This window comes from Halichoerus grypus, chromosome 6 (assembly GCF_964656455.1).
Source record: "Halichoerus grypus chromosome 6, mHalGry1.hap1.1, whole genome shotgun sequence".
In the NCBI taxonomy this organism is placed as follows: Eukaryota; Metazoa; Chordata; class Mammalia; order Carnivora; family Phocidae; genus Halichoerus; species Halichoerus grypus.
The window spans coordinates 166964070-166980324 of NC_135717.1; the positions used below are offsets into that span (position 1 = coordinate 166964070).

At 53.5% G+C, this 16255-nt stretch overlaps 1 protein-coding gene across 2 annotated transcripts in view; it reads right to left on the reverse strand.

Moving 5' to 3' along the window:
• MB (myoglobin) overlaps positions 1-16255 on the reverse strand; it is a 27217-nt gene continuing 10962 nt past the window's right edge. Inside the window, exons 2-4 of one of the 2 annotated variants that reach the window (XM_036100199.2) lie at positions 9393-9495; positions 4276-4498; positions 1-697 (exon numbers count right to left, since the gene is read on the reverse strand). In XM_036100199.2, the coding sequence (XP_035956092.2) occupies positions 551-697; positions 4276-4498; positions 9393-9495 (473 nt within the window). In that variant the 3' untranslated portion in view covers positions 1-550. The remainder of the gene's footprint in view (positions 698-4275; positions 4499-9392; positions 9496-16255) is intronic. The other variant, XM_078076537.1, reaches the window with a different exon arrangement.

Sequence of the window (16255 nt, forward strand, 5' to 3'; positions counted from 1 at the left end):
TGTGATGCTGCAAGGTCTTTTATTAAAACCAGGTGAGTCACTCCATTCGCTGAGAAGGCACACTTATGTTCCAGACCCCCGTCGCCTCTCTCGGGATGCGTGTGGCTGTCCCTCTCCGCCCACACCTCTTTCTCACTGCAGACAGACTTTGGGGCGGGGGGTGATGGGAGAGCATCTTTATGGCCAGGCCTTGGTTTATGGCTTGGATTTGTGATTAGAGGTGAGGGTGAAGGTGTGGTTGAGTTTGGAGGTTGGAGGAATTGGGTTGGAGTTTAAGAGAGAGGCGAATTAACACTGCGGGGCCACAGTGAGCAAAGGGTCACATGTCTCCTGGTTCCCGGGGTGATGACCCTCCACGAGGACCCCAGTCTCCAGGCAAGCGAAGCCACCCTGAAGAGCCTAGCCCAGCCCCTCAGCCTCTCCCACCCACCTCTCAAACAAAGCAGACACTCAGAAGCAAACTCTACATGGCTACAGGAGATCTAGGCCCACCCGACCCTTGGCCCCGGGGCCCGAGTGGGTGGGGGTGGGAGTGGGGGCGCCCAGGTGCTTAGCCATGGAACCCCAGCTCCTTGTATTTGGCAGCGATGTCATTCCGGAACAGCTCCAGGGCCTTTTTCATGGCAGCCTGGGCGTCGGCGCCGAATTCCGCGGGATGCTTGCTGTGCAGGACATGGATGATGGCTTCTGAGATGAACTGCAAGGGGGAGACGAAAGGGGGTGCTGGTCACAGGGGCGCACACGCCAGGAGCCAGATGGGAATCAGACTGAGTCCCACCTTCTCTTTACTCCACGGCCATTTATCGAGGGCTTATTACACACCAGGCGTGCTATCGAGGGGTCTCTGTGGATTAATTCCTTCTCTCCCTACCACCCTGGGAGACAGGTGCCGACGGGGAACCAGGCCCACCTCGGTGCAAGAGCCCAGGACACTGCCCCCATGCTGGCAGCAGAAAGGAAGGGAAATGCTCCCATTCCGTGGTTTTACCCAGGATTTCCCAGTCGGAAAATCTGGAAAGAAACCATTTCCATCTGTGTGTGTTTAATTTTTGCATTCGATGGCTTAGTGTGGTTATTGCTCTAAGTAGCCTACTTGGGGGCTGGTGGGGGTGGGGGGCAGAGCATCATATTTTCTGGGCCAAGCACAGAGCTGGTGCTCAGAATTATTGGTGGGTGGGAAGGAGGGGGGCCTACGGCTCGTCCCCGGGGCCCGGCTTGTCCCGTACCAGCCTCACCGTCCCCACAAGTGCTCAGACACCCACAATGTCATTACCGGGAACATCTACAGCACGGCTGCTTTAGCGACGGAAAGATCTCATGGGTGTAAAATGCTACTGGGCCTTTTCGATAGTTGGTCAGGATTTGATGCCAATCACAACTGTGGCCAGTGGACCACGTGGTGTCACTTTACAGAGGCCCAGATGGGAAAGTAGCCAGACTGAGGTCACATAGCAAGTGGACAGCAGAGCTAGAATTTGCACCCAGGGGGCTGTGGGCAAACGGCTGCCAGAGCCAGGGACAGAGGCAGGGACAACACCTCGGGTGGCTTTTCCCTGTTTCTCAGGGCGCCCCAAGTGCAAGTGACCACAGGCAGGTAACGGGGGGCACATGGTGACAGAGGGCTCAGGAGGCACACACGGCGACAGCCCGTAAACACAGTTCTGCCTAGAAATAGGGACAGCGGGGCGCCCGGGGGGCTCAGTTGGTTGAGCGTCCGACTCTTGATTTCGGCTCAGGTCATGATCTGAGGGTCGTGAGATCAAACCCCGTGCTGGGCTCCACCCTGGGCATGGAGCCTGCTTCCGATTCTCCCTCTCCCTCTGCCCCTGCACCTCCCCCATGCTCTCTCTCTAAAAAAAAAGAAAGAAAGAAAAGAAAAGAAAAGAAAGAAGAAGAAGAAAAAAAAGAAACAAGGACAACTCCACAAACACCTGCCTTTGGGCATCGATCTGGACATATGTTGAAGTTCACCTCTAACGTCATAAATGTCATAAAACAAAGCGGGGGTTCGGGCTGCCATGAAGTCAACCCTGCCCCTGGAAAATGTGGGAGACCCAGGTTCCAGGCTCCGCTCTGCCGTGACTCCCGTGGGTGACTTCACCATAAAACAGGGGCTCAGCTGACCCCATCGGGTCCCCTCACTCAGCCTTTTCTGAGTCTGGGGCACAGCCACTAATATCCAGGTTAGGGTGGGCTCAGGCAGCCGGACAACTGAGAAAAGTTGCCCTTGGCACCCAGCCCCCTCTGTGGCCCCCTCACTCCCCACCGGGAAGTAGCAGCCCCCTAGGAAGAGCACGGAAGGAGGTCCCACAGTGAGCCAGGAGAGCAGACATGGGGCTCCATCTTAGATTCTGCAGGGATTTACGCAGTAAATGAAGCTTGTTTTAAGTAGACCTGGGTTCTACTCCACTTGGATACATCGTTTTCTCTTTCTGAGCCTGCTTCCTTGTCCCCCTAGAGGGGAGGGGTCATTCAAGCTGTATTGTGAGCCCACCACATGCCACCAGGGTTCAGAAATGGGAGAGCCAGGGTCTGCCCTTGGGGAGCTCATGCCCCAGCCAGGAGACAGCTGGGTAAAGAGATAAATCCCAGTACAGCCGGGCAGGCGCCATGACAAAGGATGAGGATAAAGCGGCTTTGCAGGGGGGAGACGGGGGGCGCCAGTGGATGGAGCAGCTGACAGCCACATGCAGAGGGGGTGGCTTCTGAGTTGGGCCCTGGAGGATGGACAGGGGTCTGTTGCCAAGAGAAGATGGGGAGGGCAGGGGCCGCAGCATATGCGGAGTCTCAAAGGCAGGACCCGCTCCTCACGGGCAGGCAGGGTTGCCTCTGTGTGATTTGTGGGGGCAGCTGGGGTGCAGGGAGGTGAGGCTGAGAGGCTGAAGACAGGGGCGGTGGTGGTTGATGGGAGACATTGTGTCGCAAGGGATTAAGAGCTTGAGTTCCCAAGTACCGTAGATCAGACTGTACCTACTGGCTTATTAGCTGTGTCACCTTGGGCAAGCTACTTAACCTCTCTGAGACTTCAGTTTCCAAATCTGTAAAGTGGGTATGAGAAGGGTACCTGCCTGGCACAGAGTCTGCTAACTGCCTGCCCCATGCCCCTCTTCTCCTTCTTCCTTGGTAACAGAACACTAGTTGGAGTTGGAGTGGCAATAGACTACAATTCCCAGCTTTCCATGCAGGTGAGTGTGGTCTTATAACTAACTTCTGGCCAATGAGACGTAAACAAAACCGCTGGATGGGATTTCTGTGACTCCTTAAAAGAGAGCTTTCCTCTCTTCCTCCTGCTTCCTGTTTGGAACATGGACCAGATGGCTGGAGCTCTAGCAGCCATCTTGGACCATGAGTCAACTTTGAGGACTCATGCCAACTTTGGCAGCACGGAAAGAGCCTTTACCCTTGGTGGCTGTGGGGCCCCCACACCGGCTCTGGACTCCTTATCTCTGAACTTCCTTTGTGTCAGAGAAAAAGAAGACCCTGAATGCAGTTCCTCACCTCGGGGAGACTGTGAGAATTCCACGCAGTGATCCAAGCAAATGCTTACCAAGGCCCATCCTCACTGGTAGCTATGACCATGATCTTTATCCTCATCACTGCACCAGCCTGTCTGCTGCTCCCATCCCCAGGGGTTGCACCTATCCCTAAGGCCCTTTATCCCCCAGATCTCAGTGCTCCCTCTTGCCACACCCCTCCTCCTTGCAGCTCAGGCTCTCCCCTGCCCACCCAACTTCTCAGCCCATCAAAGGAGGTTCAAACCAATTCCCTTTGCCTAGGACACCAGGGCTGTCTCTCTTTTCATCTGTAAAGATGCTGGAATGAGTGGCGCCAGCCTGCTGGCCACCCCCACCCCAGGATGGAGCCCCAGCTACTCTACTGTGGCATAGGGGTTAGGAGCGGGGGGTCTGGAGGAACAGAGCCCTAGTCTGAATCCTGGGAGTGTGCCAGGGACAAGCTATCGCCCTCCCTGTGTCTCAGTTTACTCATCTGCCCAGTGGGTACAATAGTGCTACCTTCCCATGAAGGGGAATTCAAGGGGTGCTCCCAATATCTGCTCTTCCCTTCTTCCCCTAGATGACAGACTGATTTGGGGGAGAAGTGGGTTTACTCTCAGTGACCCCAGGAGGAAGGCAAAGTGGGCAATAGCCCATTTTACAGATGAGGGCCCTGGGGCACAAGGAGGAGCATCGTGGGCCAAGCTGGGACTCGAACCCAAATCGCATCCCTCCGAGGCCTGTCCTTCCACCCCCCACCCGCCCCTGCCCTGCCTCCTACCTCCAGGTACTTGATGGGGATCTTGTGCTTGGTGGCATGTGACTGGGCCAGGGGCTTCAGCTCAGCCTCGTGATGTCCCTTCTTCTTGAGGATGCCCCCCAGGGCCGTGAGCACCGTGTTGCCGTGCTTCCTCAGGTCCTCAGAACGCCTCATGTCGTCCTCTGACTTCAGGTGCTTGAACTTGTCAAACTTCTCCAGGGTCTCAGGGTGGCTCTTAAAGAGCCTGCGGGCACAGGGAGGGTGGGAGTCAGACACAGGAACACGCCGTTGGGTCTGGAGGTGGCCGGACACGAATGCCAGGCTGGGCTCCCCTACTTTCCAGCTGTGTCACCTTGGGCAGGTCACTCTACCTCTCTGGGCTTCCGCTTCCTCATCCAAACAAAGGGGATAACGGGTCCCTACCCATAGCAGCAATGCTGTGACTAAATGAGAGCATATGCACCGAGCGCACGCAGTGTGCTATACGGAGGCTCAGCTTTATGATTTTTCTCATCCTCATTATCTGCGTCTTCTGCATCGTTACCGTGAGAGGCAGGAGGGAAGGTTGTATCTGCATTGGTCCCTGGCTTCACCCCTATTTTCTCCAAGTTGTTTGGAGAGTAGGTGACTAACTGGAATTGGGCAGAAGAGGGGGACATGGGGGCACCGGGGCCGGAGGACCCTGGATTTGTTGAGTACCTCCTGTGTGCAACTCCCTTTAGGGTCCCACTATTCCCATTTTACAGACGAGGGAACAGAGGCTCAGAGGTGGGAAGGCGTAACTCAATATTACAGGGCTGGTATGCAGAAGGGCCAACTGGAAACAGATCAGAGTGACTCAAAAAATAGACCATGCAGGGGACTATCTCTGCAGTTTCCTACCTAGGGATCATCCTTCGGTTGCTTGAATACTTCCAGCTACAGGAGGCTCACTACTACCTGTGAGGGCCATTCCACTCCAGATTAGCTCTTGGGCTCAGAAAGCTCTTGCTTGTTTTGCTCAGACTTCCTGTCCCTCCCAGGCTCCTCACAGTACGGACAGTGAGGCCCTGGGGTCGGAGGGGGAGCCACTTGCCAAAAACCAGGTCCCCGCTCCTACCAGGGAGCCAGGGATCTGGCCACAGGTCGACTCTGCCCGTGAACCTGAGCAGCCACCTGTAACCTTGAACCTCAGTGTTTCCTGCTGTGGAAAGGTGGGTGTTGGTTAAAGGGAGTCCTACCTGCCGCCTAGATGGGAGTGGTTCTCCCCATTTCCCTTGTGGGCGAATGGACCACAGAGGTAAGTGACGTGCTCAGGGTCACACGGCTGGCCAGTGGCAAAGCCCACAGCAGAGACTGGACGGTTCTAGAACTCATGCTCTCTGTCTTGTGTCACACCCTGAAATGTTTCCAGGAGTGACCCTGTCTGCCCAGGCTTTCCCTCCTCCTGTCTAATGGCTTCAGGTCCTCGGAAAGTTCCTCTTTCTCGTGGCTTCCAGGATCTGCCACCCCCTCCAGCCCTGCTATGGACACACTCCAGTTTGTGGAAGCATCTCCTAGCACACACCCTTATTCACATGCATGCACACCCAGACACACAAAAGCGTGCACAGGGCAGCACCAACAGGGAGCACACCCTTCTCCCGGGAGCGAATCCCTCCTGCTTCCCCAGAATGCTCAGGGCTGTCCACACCCTGCCCAATGTCACCACCTCACCACCCCCCGGCCCCGGCCCCGGCCCCACCAAGCCATGTGCGTCACTGACAGCTCATCTCTGGCACTTTTCACCCAAGGGTCCCTGAGCTCCTATTATTATCTGGTGACAATGATCCCTGCCTGGCAGATGCGAGACCTAGCACCCACAGGGGAAGGTCGGAGGTCGGGACACTGGAGGGAGCTATCTGGGGCAGATGAAGGCCAAGGACTGGTACCCAAGGTAGCCAGGAGTCTCAGATATTCTGGGAGGTCCCCAGATGTATGGGAGAAAGGACACGGGACTGAGAATTATGGAAGCTGAATTCTGATCTCCGCTCTGTCTCCAATGTGCTGTGTGACATTGAAGAAATCACTCAACTTCTCTGGGTCTTGGTTCACCCATCTATAAAACAAGAGGATTGGTCTAGCTGATATCTCAGCCTCCAAATTCTAAGGCTTGACCCCTGCCTCACCTTCCACTCTCCACCAGTGAGCTGGCAAGGGAGCCCAGATTTACTTTCAACAGTGCAGGAAAATCGGGCTAATCCGTGCCCACCAGATCATTCCGGCACCACTCAGCCACCTCATTCCCTCGGCCCACAGTCCTGCCGCTGGGAGTGGGGGCAGCCACAGAAGGCCACACCTGGATTAACCTAACGGCAGGTCCCTGCGAATGGACAGAGGAAGCCCTCACCCCGTGGAGAAGGATGGACGGATTTTCTCTACTGTTGCAGAAGCCCTCCCTTGCCTCGTGTTGTCATCTTCCATCCTATGTCCACCTTCCTGGCCTATCACAGGCCTACAGGCAAGTCAGCAAGAAAGGAGGCCACCTCCCAGCCATCCTCTGAACTGAGGCCCAATTAGACGCCCACACGGAAGCCTGGGGCTCCAGAGCAGGGGTGTGATGAGCGAGGGTCCACGCTGCCTGGATTTGAATTTCAGCTGTGTGACTTTGGGCAAGTTACTTAACCTCTCTGTTCAGAGTGGTGATCATAATATTTACCTCATGAGGCACTTGTGAGGCTTAAGTGAGTTAATATGCATGAAGCACCGAACACAGGGCCAGGCGGTGTGTACCGCACAAATATTTGCTGTCCTCCCCCTTCCTCATTGTCCCTACCACCATTATCACCGCCGTGGCCACCACCGTCTCCATTATCATCAAGTTCGGGAATTTGGGGTTCTGTGTATAGCCGCCCCTGGCTGGCCAAGACCCTCAGGCCGTGTTTCCTCCCTGTAACATGAGAAGTGTTGGCCACCAGCGGTGATTTTCAAACTTCGTGGCCTCAAAATTCTTTGTCCAAATGCAAAAATAAATCAAGCAGAAAGGGTTTGGGCAGGAGAAGGAACCGCAGGGGCACAGTCAGCAGCCGCCTCCCTCCTGGACCCCCACTCCTGGAGCCAGGCTCTCCAACCGATCTTCCGGCTTTTACGTTCTAGACCTTTATGATCATGTACTTGGAGTGAAGCCCTCTGTGTTTTATTAGCAGACTCAGCCAAACAGAATTTGCTGTCTTTTATAATCAGGGGAGCAGGAGAAATGACCTTGCCAAGGTCAGTAAGGCTCAGCATCTGGAATAGAACTAAGAGCCCAACTCCCACAGGGACACATGCAGCCCTGGGAGTTAGCTTCCCCCCGCGAACCCTCTCCATGCAGGGGGGCCTCAGACCCCAAACACTAAGAAGGCAGAACCAGTTGGCATGGTCTCTGCATGTCCCACAGCCTAAGACGTGACAAAACATTGGGCTTTCTGGGACCTTCCAGGGGCTGGAGTCTCAGGTATCACATCTCATCCCTGGCCCCCGGCCCTTGGCAGGTCTCCTTGATCCACCCTGGGCAGGGAGGGAATGTTTCCCCTGATGGCCTAATACCCCAAGTCTCCTTCAAGTCACTGCCTTGGGGGCTGGCAGCCCCCAGATGGCCTTGGAGAGTCTCGTGCTCGGCAAACTGGTCCCCAACCCCAACTACCCTCCCTCTCCTCTCCGAAAGCAGGGGAGGAGCATGGGTTCAGGGAATGCCAGGGCATGAGAGCAGACACAGACCCCAGAGACTCTGGCAGACAATCGTTTCACTCAACCAATAGGCAAACAGGACCCAGAGAGGAGGAGTGATTTGTCCAAGGTCACACAGCAAACGTGGCTGAGGAGCTGATATGTCTTGCTGTCAGGGACAGGAGGAGAAAGACAGAAGGCAACACCTCCATGATGCCAGTCAGAGGCAACAGAGAACTTGACCATCCTTCCCCAGGTGTTTCTAGCATGGACCACTAAGGGCATGGACTTCGGATAAAGTTCACGGGACTGGCCATTCTCCCCAGACATGGGACCTGGAAATGAGTGAAGCCCAAGGGAGACTGAATACGCATCTGAATTGGAGAGGAAAACCTGGCCAACAAAGAAGGAGGAACTCATCTGTAAATTAAAGTGTGAATGACAATCCATTCACTTGAGGCAGCTCCAGAGCCCACTTGTTCCCAGGTACAGAAATGTTGACTTACGCCCCATTAGATATTTGACTCGCACTGGCCCAGAGCATGAGAGAAGGGACCAGGAAAGGGATCTAACACCATCTGTGGTTGAGGGCAATGGGAAAATAAAATCCCACGCCATCCTTTATGTACAAAGCTTGGAATTTTGTTTTCTTTTGTTTATTCAGGAACCCTTAGCTATAGCAGTGAAGATGCACTTGGAGACCACCCCACTCAGAGCTCTCAAATTCAAGACTTCCTCAACATCAAATGTCACGAATGGGCCTCTGTCTTCTGTTTTCTAAGTATAATGCTGTGAAGGTCCTTAGTCTGGCTCTGTCCATAACAATTACTAACATCCTCTAGAACCTGCTATATTCCACGAACAATGTCAGGCCCCTTACATGCATTATCTTATTCAATCTCACTTCCACTCTAAAACGTAGATATTAGCATTTCCCCACATTGTATAGGAGAGGAAGTGGACTCCGAGAGGTTGTGTACCTTTCCAAAGGTCACACAACTGCTCAGTGGCAGAACCCGTTCTAGAGCTGCGGGTCTCATCTTGAAGACCACGTCTTAGCCTTGACAGTTCATAGACCTTAACGGACTTGCAATATGGGGGAGGTCCTGTCCCTCTCAGGTCCGTTTTGTCCTCAACCATTAATTGAAGCGGCTGGACAAGACGTCTCAGGGCCTGAGAGATGGTTAACTCTGTCTACAATTCTAGGATTCCTCTTGGTGGGTGCTAGGCATCCAGCATTTGAGCACCAGGCTTCTCCTGCTGCTGACACAGGCATGAGCTGGATCTCTTTTCCTCTCTTCCTTTCTGGACTCAAGTCCCTGACACAAGCAAAGGAGAACCAAGCGGGGGTTTTAATAAACTCAACCAATGCAGCCAACTGGTCAACCCCAGGCAAACGTTCCACCTTACAGGCACACACCCTTGATCTTTGGGGAGTGGGTGACAGAGGCAATGGGATCTCTTCCTTTTACCTGATGAGGACCTCCTGCCCATGGCCCGCGAGGTCAGTCTCTACCTTCCCCCAGACGTTCAGCACCAAGTGCCATTCCCCGTCGCTGAGCCCCATGGTGCAGTCTGAGGAAGACAAGAAGAGCAAGTCCCGGCTGACTCGGTGTCCTGGCTCTGACAGCTGGGGTTTGAGATCGCCTGGCCCCAGAGGGATTTTATACTTTCCCAGAAGCTTGACACAGATCACTTGACAGCTTGCTCACTCTCTCTCCTCCTCCTCCTCCTCCCTCCTTTTCATGCGGGGTCTAATCTTTTCCTTTCTGTAGCTCTCACATGGAAGCTATTTTGGGGCAGGTGCCATTTGGGGGGAGGTAGGACAACTCAGGCCACAGGGGCGTGGGGGTGTTTGTGTATGTGGCAAGAGCAGGGAGGAGGTTGGGCTACTGTCTGGAGTCTCAGAAGCCAGCAGAAAGGGCACCACCAAGGCCGACGCCAGCAGCCTGAAACTCAACACTCCCTGTCGTCAACCATCCCAGGAAGAACTGTCATGTTTCCAAGCTCGGGCAGCAGCACCCTGGCTGGCGCTGGGGCTGTCCTGGCCCTTAGCAGTCTCCTTGTCCACAGCCCGCTCATTTTGCCAGAGTGCCCCTCACCCAGCCAGCAGTGGCGGGGAAGGAGCTGAGGTGGTTCCTGCTCATAGCTGGATGAACCCAGACAAACCCATTGCCTCTTGGAGTCTGAATTTTCCCACTCCACCCAGAAAACTCCTGGCTTCATGGCCTTCATGACCTTGCTCAAATATTTCCTTCTGAGAAATTTTGCTTGACCTCCCCCCTTGAGGCACAATTAATTTCTTCCTCTTTCCATTTACTTGTAGGTACTCCTATTGTGCTGCTTCCTTCATCGTGCCATATTTTGTAGTTTCCATGCTGGCTCCGCCATGAGTGTATAATAGCAGCCGATACACACTCTGAGCACTTTACTTTTGGTAACTTGTTTAATCCCCCGACAGCCCTATCTCTAAGATAGATATGACATTATCTTTGTTTAATTGAGGGGAAGTTTGGGAAACTTGCCATGGTCACATAGTTGATGGTAGAGAGCTGGGATTTGAACCCAGAAAGTCAGCCTCTTGAGTCCGGGCTCCTGAATACCTTATTTTTATTTTCAGGGCAGCAGGGAACTTATTTTATTCACTTATGTATCTTCTGGACCTCACACATGGCCCTGTGCCAAATTGGAACTGAATAAATGTTTGTTGAATAAAAAGATAGATGGCCTTTGTACGAAAGGCAAGTGAAGATGATTGGCCTTCTTTATATTTACCCATCATCCATCCATCCATCCATCTGCCCATCATCTATTTATCCATCTGTCCATCCATCCATCCATCTGCCCATCATCTATTTATCCGTCTGTCCATCCATCCATCCATCTGCCCATCATCTATTTATCCGTCTGTCCATCCATCCATCCACCTGCCCATCATCTATTTATCTTTGTCCACCATCCATCCATCCATCCAACCATCCATCCATCTTCCCATCATCCATTTATCTGTCCGTCCATCCATCCATCCATCCAATCATCCATCCATCTTCCCATCATCCATTTATCCATCCATCCATCCACCCACTCGTTCACCCATCCATCATCTGTCCATCCATCCATTCATCCATCCAACACACAGTTACAGAGTACCTACTGTGTGGTGGAAACCGCTACATGCCGAGGACAACAAAACTAAATGAACACATCCTTGTGTTCAAGAAACTCACAGTCCCTTGGGGAGATAAAAGGAATAAGCTTACAGTACAGTTGATGTAGTGCTATGATCTAGGTACACAGGCCCTTCCTTCCATCTACACAGGATTTTACAGTTTACCAAGTGCCTCCTTGGGCAGGATTACATCTAATTTTCACAATAGCCTTGCAAAGTAATGAGCATTGCCCCATTTTATAGCTGTGAACAATGAGGTTCAGAAAGAAGCAAGGGTCCTGGCTGTCCTGGGTCTGTATTAGACACATCAGGTATGACTATCCCACATACACAGCTCTTTCTAAAAGCAACTGCCCAACCCCAGCCCCTCCATGACCACGTAAGTCGTGTTCTTCCCCCTCGCTACCCCAGTCACAGGTGACTGGACCGCGGCTGGCCCGTAACTTGAGGTAGCCAATGGCAGGGCTCTGTCCAACAGCCAGTGTCTACTAGCTACACCAATCAGATCCCCTCTGCAAAATATGAACAGGGGCCTTTGGCAAGAATTGTCTAATTGGCAGGAAATGTGGCAGCGAAGAGAGACCGTTTCATGGCCAGCACTGAGTAAGAACCCCAAACTGAGCTCTTTAGTGTAACCTAGGGATCCAGAATTCACTCCATTCTCTGTCAAGCCCGGCCCAATTACCATTTGGGGGTCCATGAACTGCCACTTCTTATAGGACCCCTCGTGCGTCCTTTTGGTGAGCCCTATTTCTTTATCGAATCAGCTCGTTCCTAACCAGAGGTGTCCCTCCCTGACACCATGTTCCAGGAGTCCCCACATGAGGCTCCTGTTAACCCAGGGATGTGGAGCCCATCCACCGTTCCCAGTGGAGGATGCCGTAGCAGAATGAGTAGCTAAAGATGCCACAGGGATGGGGCGGGGGGATGGAGGAGGGGACTATCATTTATCTGTTCGTTCAGCAGCCCCGTACTAAGGGCTTACACCTGGCCAGGTCCAGGAACAAGAGGAAAAGCAACTTGGAGAGGGTCTGCCAAGGGCTCAGACCCTCAGCAGCTGCAGTGCTTCGTCCCAGTCACTCGCTGGAGGCTGAGCCCCACGCAGCGGCAGGGCACGGCAGGGCGGGGCAGGGCAGGGTGGTGTGGTACCCCACCTGGTGGTAAGGGAACAGGGCCCTGGAAAGGATACGCGCCCACCACCTGGGGCTGATAAGCCACAACTCTGCCATCTCCAGCCTCCGAGCTGTCTGGGGACAGCCTGAGCGTTTAAAAGCTCATCAAATCATTACCAATGCTAAAGTGTTTAATACTTAGCTGTCACCCCTTGGCAAGTGCCCCCGTTAACTGGCGTGCTCCTGGAGACCTGTAGCTTTGAAGTCAATGGACCTTTTAAGTTTTACCACTTAAGCTAATAGGAAGGAGCCGACATCTGTTTGCACTTACACATCTCTACAACAGAACAGGCATTACCCAACAGTTGCCATGGCTACCTGGAGTCGCCAGCTTTGTTTGGGGGCTATAATTATCCCTGCAGCAGTCTTCAAATGGCCGGGGCAAGGAAGCTGGAGATGCACAAAATAGGAAAAACTCCAGCAGCCTTACACTCGCGTGTCACACACGCACACGCACAGAAGCGGGCTAGTTTGACACCCAGCGGGGCAAAACTGCATCCCTCCAAGTCGGATCTGCCCCATCCTCTTTCTCCTCTCATGTCACAGGATCCTTTGAATGCAACAATCTCAGACGTATAGGATCATTCTCAAGTCTTCAAATTTTAGAGTCTTGAGATCCCAGAGCTAAAATTCTGGGGCACCAAAGTCTTCAACTTTGGCCACTCTGGAAAGGGGCTCTAGCTAGACTCCAGAGTCATAGAAAGGCCGAGGTAGAGAAGTGTAGAAGGATAGGGCCATCGTGTCTTGAAGCTAACAGAGGACTTTGATGGCATCTTGTCCAAGTTCCCACTACATGCGGGAATTTTCCCTACAGATCATCATCCAGCATCAGCTTGAATATCCTAGGAGCAGGGGGCTCACTACCTAAAGCTTTAAAACGTCTCCTTTATATTGAACCAAAACATGCCTTCTGGTCTCGCTCACTCCCTTGTCCGTGCTCTGCTGGCTCTTTGGGGATATAGAGGACCAGTAGAGTCTCTCTCACGAGGGAAATTGCAGGCTCGCCGAAGACTTTTCTGGTCCGTACTAACCATGCCCAGGATTTGAAATGAGCACCCTCCCCTGGCAAGGTAAACCAGGAGCCTGTCTGGTCAATCTTCAAGGCAGCAATTCTCGCCTCTCCTCGAGCACATAAAGAGAACTCTAGAGCAAGGGGTTTCTAGCAACTCCCCTCTCCCACTTCTACACATACACAGGTTTGAGTCCCCAGGTGGCTCTCCCCCAAGGACCTGGGAGTTTGCTGGCCCTTGGGCAGCCAACAACTCCCCACTGTGAATCTGGGGGATTAGACTTTAAGACTCCAGTGAGGGAGGGGGTGACTTTGGCCCTTCAGAGCCAAGGGCCCCATCAACCTTGACCACCTCCCTTTCTCCTCCTCCTCCTGGGCCGCCCCTTTGGAGGCCAGCCCGGGCAGTGCCTCCCTCCCGCCCAGCTTAGCTTGCTCCTTCCTGGCAGTCTGCCCTCCTGGTCCAGCGCCAGGCCAGACTCAGAGCGGACTCGAAGGGGCATCGGGACCCCTGAGCTTGCCCGAGACCTCACTCCTCCCAGCCCCCTGGCAGCCATAGTACTGACCAAGTCTCCCCTTCTCCCCAGCTGTCCTCTTGGAGCCTCTAGCCAAGCCGTGGGGCTGGGGGTGGGGAGAGGTGTCTTATAGCAGCCAGAGAGAGGCGCAGGGAACTAAAAATACGGTTTACATGGCAAGGCTCCTCCTCTCCCTGGAGGCCTGGAGGGGCTTTATTAGAATAGGGCTGGCAGGGACACAAGGATCCCAATATCCCAATAACAGGTGTGGCCTGAGGACACCAGCCTTCCTCCCCCTCCTCTCCCCTCTGCAGCAGGCTCGGGCCTGGGATGGCTCCTCCAGCCCCACCTTCCACCTGTCCCCTGATGCAATCCAGCCCCACCCCCACAGCCCCCTCCCTCCCTCCCTCCCTCCCTTCCTCCCTCCCCTCCAGACCCATCTCAAAGAAACAGCTCCCCTTGCCTGAATCCTCCCTGAACTCCACCCCATTCCTAGCAGGTGTGTCTTCTCCCCTCCCCCCACCTAGGCTCTGTGCAGCTTTATCTCTCCCACTTTGGGCTGAGCTCCCCATTTCTACCCTGCAAGTATCCTCAGAAGCAGGCATACAAAAGCAACAGACACTCACTGAACTCCAGGGACACTGCCCCTCCCAGCAGCCCTTTTTGATAGACACATTTATAAACCCCCCTTTCCATAAGAGCAGGCACAGAGAGGTTAAGTAACCACCAAAGTCACACAGCTGGGAGATGCCAAGCACAAAATTCGAACCCAGGCAGTCTGGTTTCAGTTTGTGCTTCACAGCTAGGGACCAGTCTAACTTTTGGATCCTTCTTCTCTTTCTGACAGCACATCTAGCAGAGAGCTGGGTCAGTGAGCTCTTTGAATGTGTATTTTACTGAACTGAGTCCATCCCAGGTCTTGGCTTCCCTGGAGGTAAAGGCAAAGGCAGTTGTGAGGCTGAGCACCGGGTGGCCCTGCTGCCATCTAGTGGCGGCGAGGAGAAAAGCCTCCACGTCTGGCTCTGCCCCTTCCACCAGGTCCCTGCCTTCACCCAACCACCCTGCCTGCCAGCCAGGACGGGGTCTCTTTCCATCTCTATATTCATGGCACCGACCAGGGACGGCTCTCCAAATGATTAAAAGATAAATAGCCATGATCTTTGCTCTCAAGGGACTCAAGGTCGAGTGGAGGAAATCTTGGTGGGAGGGGGGATTTGGAATGCAGCAGAGATTTGAGCAAAGGGCTTTGGGAAGGTAGAAGGCGGGGCAAGGGGGGGGGTTGCTACAAGGAGAAGACCTGCTGGCAGAGGTGACAAGGGGGGTTGGATCTTAAAGTATGAGGGAGCATGCCCTCTCAGCAGAGGTAACGAACTGTGGGCAAAAGCCCAAGGGATACAGGGGCCACGTGGGGAAAGGAGTGCTGGGGAGATGAGCCAGCCTGGGAAGCCCTCCTGTGCCAGAACCAGGATGGGAGACTTCGAATCAACAGTGCAACTCCGCGGACACGTGTGCTCACTGGGGGCCGGGCTCTTGCTGGGTTCCAGAGAGGCCAAGGTGAATGTCACACAGTCCCTGGATTTTAGGGGGTGACAGGAGGGATGGATGTGTAAACAGGTGATGCAGGGCTTTGTAATAAGGGTAGTAGTGGGATGGTGCAGCATAGGGGTACAGCACAGGGAATCAGATAGCTGGATTCGATGCTTGGCCCGGCCACCTGTTACTTTTGTGATCCAGGGGGAGTATCATAACTTTCCAGGGTTTTGGGTTTTTATCTGTAAAATGGGAACTTTGAAAATAATTACCTATCCCAAATGTCCTCATGAGAATTAAAAGAGGGAGTGCATGTACAGGACTCATTTTGGTGCCTGGTACACAGTAAGTGCTCAATAATTGCTCACTGTGATATAAAGAACAAAGGAATCATTAAGGAGGAAATGATTACTCTCACCAAAGCACATATAACAGAGAAGGTGATGTCTGAGTAGAAATATGGAGGATTATTAGGGGTTTGCTAGTAGCAAGGTGAGGAAAGACTATTCTAAGCACAAGGACCAAAACATTCAGGGACATGGTAGTTGGTGGGTTGGGATCAGATCTGGTTGTGGGTGACAGAAGATCCAAAATAACATGGCTTCAACAAGTGAAGATTCATTTCTCTTTCATATGGAAGTCCAGAGGTAGTGGTCCAGGGCTGGTAAGGCACACACCCAGCCGCAGTCGGCTTTAGTGCTCTGGCAGTTGGGAGGCTGAGCACCGGGTGGCCCTGCTGCCATCTAATGGCGGCGAGGAGAAAAGACATCACACACATGGCCTCCACCTCCTGACCCAAGGTGGTTGCTTGAGCTCCAGCCATCATGTCACCATTCCAACGAGCGGGAAGGCAAAAGGGGTAAAGACAGTTTTGCCCCCTACCTTTAGGGACACTTTCTGGAAACTGTAATCAATACTTCCTCCCATTGCACATTACACAGCC